The sequence below is a fragment of the Pimephales promelas genome, chromosome 18 (assembly GCF_988280905.1).
Source record: "Pimephales promelas chromosome 18, fPimPro1.hap1.1, whole genome shotgun sequence".
Lineage (NCBI taxonomy): Eukaryota > Metazoa > Chordata > Actinopteri > Cypriniformes > Leuciscidae > Pimephales > Pimephales promelas.
Genome location: NC_142786.1, coordinates 11,320,644 through 11,337,222, shown reverse-complemented (window position 1 = coordinate 11,337,222; position 16,579 = coordinate 11,320,644). Strand labels below are relative to the sequence as shown.

The 16,579-nt window shown below is 36.5% G+C and overlaps 1 protein-coding gene across 1 annotated transcript in view; it reads right to left on the bottom strand.

Annotated features, from left to right (window-relative positions):
• The window catches only part of cfap44 (cilia and flagella associated protein 44), a 38,705-nt gene extending 29,417 nt beyond the window's left edge, over positions 1–9,288 (bottom strand). Inside the window, exons 1-15 of the mRNA XM_039679011.2 lie at positions 9,019–9,288; positions 8,542–8,701; positions 6,856–7,018; positions 4,821–4,923; positions 4,483–4,699; positions 3,681–3,795; positions 3,402–3,566; positions 3,080–3,235; positions 2,777–2,824; positions 2,586–2,685; positions 2,396–2,490; positions 1,072–1,281; positions 878–988; positions 621–773; positions 62–298 (exon numbers count right to left, since the gene is read on the bottom strand). Of these exons, the coding sequence (XP_039534945.2) occupies positions 62–298; positions 621–773; positions 878–988; positions 1,072–1,281; positions 2,396–2,490; positions 2,586–2,685; positions 2,777–2,824; positions 3,080–3,235; positions 3,402–3,566; positions 3,681–3,795; positions 4,483–4,699; positions 4,821–4,923; positions 6,856–7,018; positions 8,542–8,701; positions 9,019–9,055 (2,070 nt within the window). The 5' untranslated portion in view covers positions 9,056–9,288. The remainder of the gene's footprint in view (positions 1–61; positions 299–620; positions 774–877; positions 989–1,071; positions 1,282–2,395; positions 2,491–2,585; positions 2,686–2,776; positions 2,825–3,079; positions 3,236–3,401; positions 3,567–3,680; positions 3,796–4,482; positions 4,700–4,820; positions 4,924–6,855; positions 7,019–8,541; positions 8,702–9,018) is intronic.
• Between the last annotated feature and the right edge of the window lie 7,291 nt (positions 9,289–16,579).

Sequence of the window (16,579 nt, the reverse complement as noted above, 5' to 3'; positions counted from 1 at the left end):
AACAATCTTACTAACCTCAAACTTTTAAAAAAGTATTGTATCTCTGTGAGTATGTATTTACCATAGAAAGCCAGAATGACCCTGGTGTTGAGTAAAAGCCACAGTGTAGAGGACTGGGTTGAGATGGAATATAAAGAGGAGGCAGCTCCACTTCTTCCTCATCTTCTTCTTCCTCTTTCTCCTGTAGTTCCTCTTCTGTGGCATCTGGCTTCTGCTCCAAAAGTTTCTTTAAGCGTTCCTCCCTCGCTTTCTTTTTCTTCTCTTTTCTGGCCTGCCTGAGTGCTACCTCTGCATCTCTCTGCATACACACCAAAATTATAGCAGAAGAACATTAAACATCATAGACATTATTGCAGACCATTGCTATGATTTTAATCATTTTGTTTGTATGATCACTGTGCATATAAATAATTATTGACTTTAATAATATAAATCCCAATCCATAGAATTCAAATTAAATATAGAAAAATAATTAAACAAAATATTAAAAAATGTGTTTAAAAATATACATTTTAAAAATTAATAAAATATGAATGAAAGCAACAACCTAAAACTAAAACAAAAATAGAAACTTAAAGAGAAATAGAGAGAGAACAGCAAAGAGAGAGTCCGTGGATAACCTTAATTCGGGACTTGATGCTTCTAAAGCAGAAATGCATTGTGGGAAGTCCTGAAAGCTGGAAGGTGTTTCCACCGGTCTGTGCTCTAGGATCAGGACATTGAACTTCCACCACGTGACCATTTTGACAGAAGATCAGCAGAGTGTTTTTTTCCTTTAAACACAAACACAAAGCTTCAGTGCGCTACAATAAATCACATGATACAATCCCAACAAGAGCCTCAGTGAGTGTCACAGTTAACTATCATCAACACTCACATGTGACTGAGGTGACCACTCCAAGCCTTGTACAGGCCCTGGGACAGTAACAAACCCAATTGGCTCATATCTTTCTCCCACCGCAAAGAAGAAAACAGTGCTGTCTGCACTCTAAAGACAGAGAGAGCAAAGAATCTAATATTAACACAGCAGAATATTCCGAAACTAATCATGCTCACTCACTCAACCCTTACCCCAGTAGCCATGATCTTTCTACTTCTCTCATAATCGATGGCAGTGACAGGTGCATTGTGGGGCTTGAGAGCTTGTCTAAGACGGAGTTCGGCATCTCCAGAGCATGTGCGCCCTGCAACCGTGTGCAGACTCTGAGGGTTATACAGCTCTAAGAGACGTACCACACCATCACCAAAACCGACAACCAGCAGACCACCAGCACTGTTCAGCTGAGGAGACAGACACTCAACATCAATATCCAATATGCACACATCCTAGTACTATACTGCTTATCGGTCAATATTAGAGACTTTTAAATGTATCTGTATTGTTTTATATTGGATATTTATGTGAAAGCCCTATTTTTCCAATTAAGTTACATTCTCAAAATGAATATCCATTTTTAATACTATACATCATAATGTTGTGTTTCCTAAATTCACTTGTAGATTTCAGTGTTACATTATTAGTATTTACAATATACTATTATAGAATTTATTAATCATTTGAATTACATTTTTTTTTGAATATTCAGTTTTCATTTACCATACCATTTACCATTAGTACATTTTCAATGGAAATATACAAAGTAGAAATCTAAAATATTTTAAACCTGGTTTCTAACTCGTTCATCAAAATGAACAAATCTTTTTCCGAGTCAATTCGTTCATTTCGTTCGTTGAATGAACCAAATGACACGAAAAAAGATTTGTTCATTTTGATAAACGAGTTCGAACAGGAGAGTCATGAACCCGCATCACAGAACAGAGCAAGGCGACCATTTGAGCTTATAAATCTTAAACTTTGATATATATTTTTTTAAATGAGCGATCGTTTTGCTTGATAAGACCCTTATTCATCGAAGCCCTTTGAACAGTTTGCAGTTTGCACTGAAACTGTCTTTTGGACCTTGAACCGTTTGGTTACCAGTTAAGTGCATTATATGGAGAAAAATCTTGGAATGTTTTCGTCAAAAACCTTCATTTCTTTTCGACTGAAGAAAGAAAGACATGGACATCTTGGATGACAAGGGGGTGAGTAAATTATCAGCAAAAGTTTTTTAGTTTTTTTTTTAAAGTGAACTACTCCTTTAAGCTGCTTTGAAACAATCTTTATTGGCTATGTAAATAAACGTATAAAAAGGTATATAAAAAAGTACTATATAAATAAATGTTGACTTGACTTTACTTCACTGTTTATTGGTTATTGGCCATCACATTAAAATAATTATCAGTTTTTATATTATCTTCCAGAATTGTAATATTGTGTCCCAGTGCACTCGATCCTACGATGCACAGAGAGTCTCCAAGCATGTTTCTAAGAGGTTCATTTACTGTACATTACCCTGTCTGAGGCCCAGGTCAGCGTTGTCCCTCCTCGTTTGAAGCGACTTATCGCGAGCTCTTTCTTTGAAAGAAAATCAAACACCCTAACAGAGGCTGGGTAGGATAAAAGGTATTTGTTATTATTTTCAGAAGCACATTATATAGGTGTGTGTGGGTATAGGTTTGGTCAATGCAACATTTTTTCTTACAGTCCAAGGCTGTAGTAGCCATGAGATGGCTACTTTCAGAAACATCCATGCCCTGAATGGCACCAGCATGAAATGAAAAGAGACACTTTGGATCTTGGGTCTGCAAAACAAAAGACCAGAAAAAATGCTTAAAGGATCCACCATAAAAAAAAAAAAAAGATTAATCTTTTAACCTGTTTAACTTGACTCACAATGTTGGAGAATGAGAGATCCAGTTTCCAAATACAGCCTTTAGAATCCTGTTTTAAAATAACCCTCCCACAAACACACACACACACACACACACACACACACACACACACACACACACACACACACACACACACAAACACACCCACACCCACACACACACACAAATATTCAGACTAGGTCCTGGGTGGTTAAAAGGGTAGTTGTAAAAAAAAAAAAATACACACATGCACACTGTACATACACACATAGATTCATACATACATTAAAGCAAGTTCCACATTTAAAATAAATAGATTTCGTACCTGAGCAAACCAGTTGGAGGTTTCTGGGATGGAGCTCTTGACCATAGAGTACAAGCTGACATTCCGGCCTACTGTTATCTCATTCATGGGCTCAGTCTCAAACAGGCCACTGTCATCAACTGCATCTGCCGTGTCTATGGTCTCCAAATTCCAGCTCTGCGGGAAAAAATGGAGAAATTGCTTTAAAAAAAATCCTCTACGTGAAAAGAATTTGAAAATGAAAATGAATTTGATGAAGTCTGTCAATTAACTCAAATAAGTTTACACTTTAGCAACAACAAAAACCAGTGAAGTAGCATCTCATTAAGTAACCTGCACTTACTCTGACAACGCCATCAGATCCTATGGTCAGTAGTTCTCCCTCATCCAGATTAAACTGGTAAATGGTTCCGCTGTGACATGTACGTCTACCTTTACGGCATATTTCCACCTTTATCAGACCCCCCTCCCAAAGAAGCATATTTCCCCACTCTGATCCTGACACAACCTGTGAGAGACAGAGAAAGAAAGAATCAGTTTCTTCAAGAACATATTTCATTTAAAAATCTGTAGGTATTTGTGTGTGAATATGCAAAATGTAAAATGTGCTGAAAAAAAAAACCTTTCCATCAGGAAGCTCCACATATCCTTCTATATCGGTTACAGTTGTTTTTCCAAAACTTCCAAGCAACCCTTGCAACTTTAAACCAGTGAAGGTACTGGCCATTTTCCAGAATCTAAAAAAACATTAAACCCAAACTCTCTCAGCAAATATACATATATATATATATATATATATATATATATATATATATATATATATATATATACACTGTACTGTTCGAACATTTGAGGTCGGTAAGATCTTGAAAAACTCTCTTTTGCTCACTAAGGCTGCATTTATTTGGTCAGAAACAAAGTAAAAACAGAAATATTGTTAAATACTAGTTTACAATAATTGTTTTGTTGTTGTTGTTGTTTATCCTGTGATGGCAAATCAAAATTTTCAGCAACATTACTTTAGTCTTCTGTCTCACATGATATGACCCTTCAGAAATCATTCTAATATGCTGATTTGCTGCTCAATAAACATTTGTTTTTATTCTCACTGTTGAAAGAAGGTGTGCTGCTTACTATTATAGAAACCATGATTCATTTTAGGATTCTTTAATGAATAGAAAGTTCAAAAGAACAGTTTATTTGAAATAGATTTTTTGTAACAATGATCCTGACACAACAATGTCTTCGAATTCATTTTAAATTAAGCAAAAAGTAAAAAAAAAAAAAACAATAATTACTGACCCCAAACCCCTTGAACGGCAGTGTAGAAATATTATTTCTTAACATACAAAAAGCATCTTAGAAAGATCTTTTTAGAAAAATATTTTAAAATGCAAATGTTGATAAATTATAGTAATACAGACCTAATGTGCCCAGATCCAGAAGTAGTGAGCTGTCCGACACAGTCGGGCGAAAAGGTGGCCCTGTAGACGTCCTGAGCAAAAGCTTTATTGCACAGCGTCACTTGTTCTTGCCTCCAGTCCCAGAGTGTAAGCATGTAGTCTGGAGCACCACCCACACTGGCTAGTAAAGAGCCATCCCGATTGAAATCCACATAGCTATATGTGCTGCCTGTGCCACCTTCAGATGAGATTAATCACAACAAACTAAAATGATGTCTGTATGATTTTGTCTCAAATCACATCTTGTTAAAATTAAGTAATACTTTTGTAAGACATTTGACCTGCCACTTATGTTCTACCTCTGAGGATCCTGTAAGGTCGCAGTGATGGGTACTCATATATGATGATATTAGGCTGATGGCCTTTCTCTGCCACTGCGAAATATTGCTTACTTGGATGAGTCTTTGAAGAGACAAAAGGAGATATTAGGTCTTCAGATGTAGGTCGTCTTAGATTGTAAAATGTATAAAGGTTACTCAATGTCAAGGCCATTCTTTGTCGTTGTTGGTATTAAGGGGTTCAAGCGCATAGTTGGTGTACTTGGTGACGCTATGACATGGAAAAAACGTAAAAATGTCCGTAACTACGCAGCCCTAAGTCTGATGCTGTGTCTTTGTCCAAGGTGCAAAGACTGAAAATTTTGAGCAGCTATCAGACAAGGAGGCTGATCGGAACGAAACCCGCTGGGCCTGTTTGACTTGCGGCCCTAGAGGCCTGTAAGAAATTCAAAAGAAATCGGCCACTAGGAGGGGCGCCTTTATGCTTTTCAGGTGTTTAAGGGATTGTATACCATGCGATTTTACGCACACCCCCACGACATTCATACCCCATGCTAGAACTTTGCCTTTAGGACCGCCGCTGTCAATACAATTATTTGTTAAATATTGGAGATTACTTAAAAAAACAACTTTCGTGAACATGTCCTAGGTTTTTGCCTCAACCTTGATAAAACCTCTGCGGCACAATTTTCGGGACTCTCTAGGTCAGTAATTATAGAAAAATTAAAAAAATTAAATTGGCCTTTGGATATATATAGCCGAGTCCTTAAAGGGTTAGTTCACCCAAAAATGAAAATTAAGTCATTAATTACTCACCCCGATGCTGTTCCAACCCCGTAAGACCTTCGTTCATCTTCGGAACACAAATAAAGATATTTTTGATTGAATCTGAGAGCTGGATCAGTCCTAGATAGACTGCCTAAGGGACTGGCTCTTGACGGCCCATAAAGTCATTAAAGAAAAGGTTTAAATATTCCATGTGCCTACAGCGGCTCAATTATAAGTTTATCAAGCGACGAGACTACTTTTTGTGCGAAAAAAACATAAATAACGACTTTATTCCACTATTCCATTACTTCCTTATGGGCGCATGCGCGAGAACTGAGACGAGGACGTTCACATTCGTCTACTTCTTGTTACCGGCTGCTCACCGCTTAGGAGTTTTACCGCCACCTACCGTATAAAATGATGATCCTAATATATAAGGCGCTCCGGATTACAAGGAACACTGTCGTTTTTTGAGAAGATTAAAGGCTTTTAAGTGCACCTTATAGTGCGGAAAATACGCAAATTGAAAAGCGTATGTACAGCGCGCATCTTCCTCTTCTTGTAAACAGAAAGTTTTGCGCTTCCAGCTATATCAGCACATCATCTTATACGGTAGGGGGCGGTAAAACTCCTAAGCGGTGAGCAGCCGGTAACAAGAAGTAGTCGAATGAGAACGTCCTCGTCTCAGTTCTCGCGCATGCGCCCATAAGGAAGTAATGGAATAGTGGAATTAAGTCATTATTTATGTTTTTTTCGCACAAAAAGTAGTCTTGTCGCTTGATAAACTTATAATTGAGCCGCTGTATGCACATGGAATATTTAAACCTTTTCTTTAATGACTTCATGGGCCGTCAAGAGCCAGTCCCTTAGGCAGTCTATCTAGGACTGATCCAGCTCTCAGATTCAATCAAAAATATCTTTATTTGTGTTCCGAAGATGCACGAAGGTCTCACGGGGTTGGAACAGCATGGGGGTGAGTAATTAATGACTTAATTTTCATTTTTGGGTGAACTAACCCTTTAAGAAAACAGACATAGAACTCTGCATCAGGTGAGCACATGTGGCAAATGATTCTAAAGGAGCATGAAAACTTTTATGGAGATCGGCCCATAGGTGGGGCCATAACTGTTGAAAAGCTTTAAAAAACATATATTTAGTATGGTAAATTGCCTGTATTGGCTGTAAATTGTCTTTTTCATCTATGATTGAGATGGTTACAGGCTTGCTAAATGAAACCTTTTTAGGCACATGATTAAAGGCCTTCACCGAAACAACAGTATTAATATACCATGATGGCACCAATGCCACCCCCGCTGCTAGAGCGGATATAACACTGCTCTTTGGTGTGCACATCCAATAAGATGAGCAGATTTCCGGCTATGAAGGCCAACGTATGCTCATCCAATAGCTGTAGGTTTCCTCTCCGCCCACAGTCATAGCCAAACGAATGTCTGGGCTCAGTTTAAGAAGCAAATTAAATGAACAGAAAGTCTTCTCAAGACAACAAACTTAATATATATATAATAATAATCAAGATTTTTAATGTTTGAAAGAAGTCTCTCACTCACCCAGGCTGCATTTATGTGATCAATTATTCCTGTGATGGCAAAGCTGAAATTTCAGCAGCCATTACTTAAATAGACTTCAATGTAACAAGATCCTTCAGAAATTATTGTCAATTATTATTAGTGCTCAATTATTATTCATTCTTAAAGGGATAGTTCACTTTGAAATTAATTTTTGATATGTTTTAGCTTACTTCAAGGGCATCCAAGATGTAGGTGTCTTTGTTTCCGCAGTATTTTCAATTTTGATATTTTTAGGTAAAACCGTTGTCTGTCAGTCATATAATGGAGGTGTATGGGGTCCACCTCAAAGAGCATGCACAGAGAAGTCCAAATTAAACATGATTTAATGACTCGTAAATGTAAGTACACATTGATGGCCAAAGACACGAAACGAGTGGTCAATGTGTATCAATGCAACAAGCGCAGACAGAAGCGCCCGCGCCCTCAGAGTACTTGGACGTGACTGTGATTACAAGAGGTAAAAACAATATAAATACTGTACGTTTTCTCACACAAACCGCTCGTTTCGCGTCTTAGGCCATCACGTACTTACATTTACGAGTCATTAAATCATATTTAATTTGGACTTCTCTGTGCATGCTCTTTGGTGTGGACCCCATACACCTCCATTATATGACTGACAGACAAGAATGGTTTGAGCTAAAAATATCAAAATTGAAAATACTGTGGAAACAAAGACACCTACATCTTGGATGCCCTCAAAAATTAATTTCAAAGTGACTTTAATAATAAGGGGGCAAAAACAAAAGTGTTGCGTTTATATTAGTTCTTTCTAAAAAGTTTTTGCTGCGTGACATTTTTTTTAGAAACTGAATGAATAGAATGTTCAATGAATAGCATTCATTTTAAATAAAATTCTTTTGTAATACATCTACAGTCACATTTAATCAATTGAATGTATCCTTGCTGAATAAAACTATACTCTTTTTTTTACTCACCCCAAACTTGTGAATGGTAGTGTACTGCGGTTTCCACAAAAGTATTAAGCAGTTCTGATATTAAACTGTTTTCAGCATTGATAATAATAATAAACGCTTATTGAGCAGCAAATCAGCATTTCAGAATGATTTCTGAGGGATCGTTTGACACTGAAGACTGGAGTAATGATGCTGAAAATTCAGATTTTCCATGACAGGAATAAATTAAATTTAAAAAAACACATTAAAATTGTTTTTTTTATTTTTTTTTTATCATATTTCACAATATTACTGATTTTATTGTATTTTGAACAAATAATGCAGCTCAGTGAGCAGAAATGTTTTTCAAATTTTTCATTTTTTTCATTTTTCAAAATCTTAATTATTTAAAAATTTTGACTGGCAGCATAAATAGTAATATGGTATATATTTTATTTTATTTTATTTAGTGTTAATGGCTGTGGATACGAGAGGTGCAGTAGGTTCCGTGGGATGTTGGAATCTGCAGTGATGAAGGGTCTGGAGCACAATTCCTCATAGCTGTAATACATATCATGTGGGATTAACTTCTTGTGCTCTTCCTCGTTGTTTCCATCACACTCTTCAACCACCAAAACATCTGCCTGGTCTGAAATTAAAATGCCATTAAAAAATGTACATTATGTATTGTGTTTTTGTCACACTAAATATTAGAAAATATGCATTATGAATTTTCTAATATGTCTGCATGAAATGTTGCTAAACATTTTTTATAATTATTTACATGACAGTAATTGTTTGTCACTGCAAACAGATGTCAAGTTTATTTTCTGCTGATGAGAGTTAAAGAGCTGGGTTTTTTCAACAAAATTACACAAGAATTGCGTTTAAACTACAAACGAACAATACGGGTTTCTCAAACACATGATTTTGTGTCAAATTAAAGCATTAAAAGTGTTATTTCACCTTGTAAATCATCACGTAGCGTCTCGGAAACGTCCATCTTCGTCTGACGGCGTTGCTTTAGCAACCGCAAACTCCGAGCAATGTTCACTGGGAATTGTAGTCGAGTGGCAGTGTTAGCCGTTGGTCTCTCTCTCTCTCTCTCTCTCTCTCTCTCTCTCTCTCTCTCTCTCTCTCTTCTACAAACCAGTGAGTTTATGATTAGGATAATAATAATTATCGGCTAATAAAATATTGTCACAAATAACAACATAACGGATCATACAGCTAAAATAACAGATGAGAACTGAAACCTTGCCTTAAAATATTCTGCAGAGATGCCACTAGATGGCAGTACAGCACAGTGGTCAGTGGTCAACTCTAACAGACTACAGACAGATATAATAGATCATGTCTGTTGATACAAGATTGATTGAAAGAAAAAAAAAGAAAAGAAAAAAGCTGGCATACAAGCACACCCTTTTCAAATGTGAGCAAACTCACCTGCTCAATACAAAAACTGTTCATCACTCAGCAGTGATTTACAAGCCTGAACACACTCACATGAACATCTGTCCCCATTTCAAACAGCCATAAACAATCCACCCACGCACATCTCTCACACACTACTAGGACAACACCTGAACCGGAATTCATATGCACACACATTTGCTTCTTTTTTATAGCCTACTACTTCTTTTTACCCTGGTAATACCAGGCTCTGCTACGTAGGAAGTCTGACGTACTCAGGCTAGTATACAATAGGGTTGATCAAGAATAACAAAAACGTAACATAAATATCCCATACCTTCTTCTCTGAGGTGAATATATCCATTGTAACAAGAAGTTATCGCTTTCACATGAGTCAACATTCATTTTGAGCATTATCAGACGAATGGAGTTCCTAGTTCTGGTTCTAGGCATTGTATTTTATGTCATGTTTCTGTTCATCTTGATTTCTCACAACTTGTGTGCTTTTTCTGGGCGAGACACATTGAACTTCATATAAAAATAAAAACAGCCAACCTCACAATATCAGTGAAACTGTTCCTGATGTTTTCTATGTAAAAAGTATCACAGAATGAACCCATGCTGTTCTTTCTTGAAAGACACCCACAATGTCTTTACTAACTTTTCTGCAGATGAAACTACCTTGCAGCCTATGAAGGAGTGAGCCAGCTCTCAGATTTCATCAAAAATATCTTAATTTGTGTTCTGAAGATGAACGAAATTCTTACGGGGTTGGAAGTTGGAACAACATGAGGGTGAGTAATTACTGACAGAATGTTCATTTTGGGTGAAACTAACCCTTTAATCAAATCAAAAAAGTATTAAATCCGGAACTTTTTTCTTTTTTTTAATAGATCACTAAAACCTAATGTTGGTAGAAATTACAGTAAAGTCAAAGTGTTAAGAAGAATAGAAATAAAAACAGATTTTCAGAGAAACCAGATTTGGGCCAATATTTCTGACACACTGTGTTCAAATATCTTAGAAATTACGCATAATTAGGTGTGTTGGCTTTGTGCAATTTACAGTAAACTGTACACTGTGGTTTTATGAAATATATTTTACAGTGTCAATATAGTTATGAATTTGACACATTTGCCTGTTTAATTTCCCTGCAATAAGCCATAAACAGTTATGTTGGTAATTAAAAGCATACTGTGGCACTAATTCATTTCCTGGAAGAGACTTTATGTGTTAGAGTTAGAGAGGCTGAATGTGCATTGTGAAATACGCGTTTCAAACAACACACTGTAACCATGGCAATACATTTCTGGGAGTCTAATTTCTCTTCATTTCACATCTTCCTCCTCATCAACTATAACAACCCGGTCTCATCCCAAGACGTCATATAACTGACGTTTTGGGACGTCTTTTGACCATACGTCAATATTCGCCTTATTAGGGCCCCCTTAAACGTCGGTAGATGAGGTTATGGGATCCTAACTCTACCCCATACCTAAACCTAACCCTAAACCTAACCCGTCACCTAACTGACGTTAAAGGTAAAGCGTCAGTTGTATGACGGCCCGGGATCGCCATCTACCGACGTTTAAGGCGGATATTGACGTATGGTCAAAATACTTCCCAAAACGTCAGTTATATGACTTTTTGGGATGAGACTGTGTTAACTATAATCATATCCAGAATTAGATCTAAAATGTGCATATCTATTTCTGTCTGAGAGAGTGATACAATACAAGTGAAGCTTTGTTATGTCCAGTTTGCTTCACTACAGCATAGATTTTCTCCCTCCGATCAGCATCCTTCACACCATCACTGTCAGTTTTCTCAGTACTAGCATGTGTGACTGTGCGTCAAGAAATAGGACATCATCCTGTGACAGATGCACTTTGCATTAATTAAAGGACAGATGCATTTTTTCACTTTTTTAGTTAAGGCAAATAAAATATGAAAATACTGTATATTCTTGAATCTTGACTTTTATTACACACACATACACACACACACACACACACACACACACACACACACTTACCATCAATGTGACTATCTAAAGACTTATTTTAGAGATCAGGCATGTAAGCTTCCATGCTAAATAGATTAAATTGGAAATTCTCTAATGTGAGTAAGACATACAAGGTGAAATTAAAAACACATTCATGAACACGTACACTCCTCACTCACACCACTGTCAGCAGATCCTTGACATCAAGACATGCCTATAAAACCCAATCTACACGTATCTTCAAAATACACAAGCATTCTTAGCCGCTGCTGGAATGATGACCTTCATAGAGTCAACATGCTCAAGAAAAAAGGGGTGGAAAGTATGTGAAAATGTATGTCTATACATTTTATACCCTACAAGAATATCTCATAACCCATCACTTCAAGATGCTCTTGGACACAACAGCCTTTGAGATGGGAGGCCTCATTTTATATCAAAGGAGACATTTTATATCAAATTCCGTTTTGCTGCCAGACTTTATATATCGACAAACATGTTATTCTGAGAGAAAATGTACAGGCAGATGAATAAGCAACTGAGGATCGATTTGGATGGATAGTTTCCCCTGTACAGCAGGACTATACTTTTAGAATAATTATGCTGTTTGGACTGGTATTATTCAATTAGAGCTAAGTTTTTTCTTAATCCTAAATTGTATGTTTCAAATGGGTTGCATAAGCTAAGTTGTTTTAATTACTCTGCTGGTAATTGTATTTCAAATTGCACCTCTTACACGCCAGCAGTTTCAGTCGCCCTTCTTCATCTATGATTGGGTAGTACATCACATGAACACAAAATAACCATTTCTGATTCGCAACAACACTGGATTAAGAAACGAATGCATGATTCAGAGCTGTAGGCGAAGTACACTGTGTGCTTTAAAATACGAAAATTGCAGAGATCAAAGTTGTTATCTTTTTAAATGTAAAACCACAATATGTAGTATAATGATTGTAGGAGGATGATGTATTTTCATATGCAGTAATATAATTGAATTTATTATAATTAGTAGTAATTCAGTCAATGTTCTGACTGTGTTTGAGTTTTGTATTAGGGGAAAAAAAACCTAAAGAAATAATGAAGAAAACTTCGGTGTGCATGACCATTCAAATTATTCCAGAGAGGTGCTCTTTGTCACAGAAATAGAGGACTTCAAGTGTGAGATAAATCCATATATGAGGAGAAACATTATAAAGCAATATATTCCATTTAATTAAATCATTTAAATATTATAACACACTTCTGTACATGCCTTAACAATGTTCAGGTTTTATCTCATAAAAAAATTAGCAATAGAACAATGCACAATTTTAAACAGACAAATAAAATGAGACAGAAAAATGTATATAAAAAATTGTTGTATATTTCAAACAGTAAATATGCAGTATACTCCTAAATGTTCAAATTGATTGTGCTTTCATCAGGCTTTTTACATTTATAATTACAGACCACGGTAATCTCATAAGGGATGACAGATGATTATTCAAGTTATATTGCTGTAAATTTTCTATTTAGCATTTAACAGTGTAAAATTACTACAAAATATTGTTATAAAACCCTAAAGGGTAAAGGGGTTTTAAACATGTTTTAAGGCATTTTCTTCCATAGAACAACACATTTTGATTTGATCAGTTAAGAAGCAGATTACATCAATATAGTAATCAGTTATGTTAAAATTGATTACATAACACTAATAAAGACATATTGTTCTGAAAATGATATGCGACAATTTACAGTTTAATACCCGTAGAGCTCCATTTTAGGCATGCGTTTCATGTGAATCTGTCTAATACCAGTGTTCTTACGTTCCTTCTGGATGGATACAAGGGATTATAAATTGTCTTTCATCTAATAACAGTTTGCACTTCTCACCTCATCTACTAAAGCCTTATAATCATCCTAAGCAATACAGCCCATTTCAAGCCTTCGCTCGAGTTAAAGGGGGGGTTGACTGCTTTTTTTCTTTGCATGATTGTGCTTATGGGGTGCAATATACCATGTATTCGTGGTTTTTCTTTTTTTTTAAAGTCTTAATTTTCATAAATTTCACCTTTATTGTCAGCCGCGCTCTCCTCTGTCCCATGAACAAGCGGTTGACTTCCTGATTCTATGAAAACACTCCCTCAGAAACACGTAGTGGGCTCAGATTGGTTAGTTTGGGCCGGTGTGTTGTGATTGGCTAAACTGTCGCTCACGTTGTCCGGAAGCTTAACGCCCATTACCTTTATGGGCAAAACGTGCATGCCAAAGGTCAAACCATGTAAATAAAGGTGACGATACTATGGTCGATACTGCAGTTTGAGGCAGAATCAGACCGAGAAAGCGGCGATAAAGAGAGTCAAGCAGAACCTCACCACACACTGCTCTTACTAAACGTTTCTGAATGATAATTTGCTACATTTTTTTTTAACTTTATACACGTTTGTTTTACACAATAGCATCTGATTGGCAACAATAGCAACTGACTGGCTACTAACGTTATACTCAAACAGAGTCGGCATTAGTTTACGTTCTTGATCAAATCGAAAATAACGTCATAAAGCATATATGAAAAATACGTTTAAAACATTAGTACTTATACAAAATTCAGGTCCAAAATGTTTGTACGCGTTTGTCGTGGACACAAAATAGCATAACTAGTAGCCTATAGTGGCTATAAAGCCAGCGCTGACATTTGAAAAAAATAAATAAAACACAAGGCTACGTCTGGAATTATACATGCAATTACATTTAAAATGATGAAGTCTTCGCCTACTTACAGGTTGTGGCCCAACAACTGCTGCATCTGGTTTTAAAGTTGGAACTGCTTCATGTTTTAGTAACAGTTTGTTGTTGAATCCGGTGTTGAATTCGTGGAGATTCTGGAAGCTGTCTTCCGTAAATGCGCAGCACAGAGAGCTAGATTACGATCGTCATTTTCAGGAACATAATCAAACATAAATTGCATCCATTGTTGACGAAGTATAGCGTCCATGGGAAGCCCGAACACAGAAGACCTGACAGCTGGGTGAAAATAGCACACATTAGACGGCATGGCTAAAGTTAGTTCTCCCCTGTAACTCTTCCTCTTCGGCAAAGACGCAGATATATGCGCATGCCCTTTTTTGCGTATTCCGGAGGGAGGGGTTGATGCAAATGTGTAGGTTAGTGAAGTACCATAACCCAGCTGTAGTCCCAATCGAGTTGTTTTTACACTTCCTAGTTTTTAAAAGACGATATCTCTGCTTACATTGAACTTTCAGCGGTGCAACTTTGCAGATACTGGTTATGCACCAACAACAGCAACGTTACACAATATTTAAAATGAAAAAAGTGAAATGGCAGCACAAAGATACTGAAATGTACACTTTGAGTATATTGCAAACAGGATAATGACATGCAGTAACAATCAGTTCATTTTATACAGTTCCTCCATGATCTGAGAAAGGTGTGTTGTTTTTCAATCACAGATTTAGAGAGAAATTTCAATATACATTAGTCACATGTTCCCAATAGGTTGTTAGTTTAGTTGCTGCTAGGCCTGCAGTAACTATTATGGCATTTTCAGCATTGGCTTCCCACCAAACCAAACATCCCGGACTCTCCGCTATGGCAAGCTTTTGAAAACTAGCCAATTTTAGAGCAGAATCTGAAAATATGAGCATATGCTGACTTTAAATGATATATGACCACAAATCTCCTCTAACTGCACTCCTGGAGAGGTGAGCCAAATATTGATCAGCTCCTAAAAGTTGTAGGATTCTACCTCAGGTACCGTATCGATCGAATTATGGCACATCTCCTCAAACCTCCCATTAAATCCTAACCTGTTTATCAAGCCATCATTATGCTTCTATAGTGAATGTGAATGGGAATATTCAAGCATTAGCAACTCAGTATCTTGCTAGAATAGCTTTCTATTATACAGAGCTGGATATAACCCTCACTTTTACATACCTCATTTTTTTTTGGCTTCTGCTCAGAACTACATATCTTTTCCAGCTAGTTGTCAAATGGCTGGATTTTTTGCAGGTTGATTATCTCGATAAACTGGAATCTCCTGGTCCAGGGTGGAAGTCTGTGTCCAGAAAGACATAAAATGGTGTAAAAAGAAAATTTAAGCTAAATTAATATGGAGACCAAGTCCATGTTCAGTCCTCTGTGGCTTTGCAAGAAGAAAGTGAGGCTGGAACACTGAAGATTTTGGTTTTCTTTCCCTAAAGAAGTGGCTGCTGGAGCTTTAGGCCCCCCAACTGTGCACAGCGTGGGCCTGGAGCTGGAAAAGCCAGAAACAGACCCACTTAACACAGAGAACGATATATTGTGTAAAGAAAGAATTAATGTCAGAATACCTTAGACATATTTAGGACTTATAGTGGAGAATCCACTTCAGCAATCATAAAACATAAAGACACTTAGTATTTCACACACTATATTTTACATCGCATTACTTTACAATTGAATTAAACAACCCAAAGGTATGCGAACACAAACACCTGCATTAATGCATGTAGAGTTTTGAGGTGACTAACAGTTATTAGGTGTATAATGTAAAATCAATAAGACTTTTATCATCCTAAACATACATTTTATGCTTTTTCTGTTGTTTAATTGATATTTGCAAGTCATTAACAGTAACTTAATGTCTGTTGTTAGGGCTAGAAACAGATTTAGTGTGATTGATATGTATGCAACTGTAAAAAAAAATATTGTTGGTTTAACTTAAAAATAAGTAAACTGGTCGCCTTAAAATTTTAAGTTCATTGAAATGGAAAAATTGTGTTAATACAAGGAAGGAGATTGATTTAATCATCAGAAACTCAAAATATTATGTTATCTGAACTACATAAATTATCTAAGTTGATTTGACAAAAAGAAAAAAAAAATGTTGAGATTACAAATCATGAAAATAATTTTTTACAGTGCAGTATTGCTTTTACTGCTTTCTTTTTTTAAGTATCTCCCCGCTACATGCAGTCAGACCGTCACATTCGGTCTCTTCAGACTGAGAGAGCAATGAAAGGACCAGTGCAGCTTACACACTGGCTAAACCAACATGAACACAAACACACAAACACACTCTCTAGTCTGTCTGGAACCTAATATCATGTTAATGACCCTGTGCCT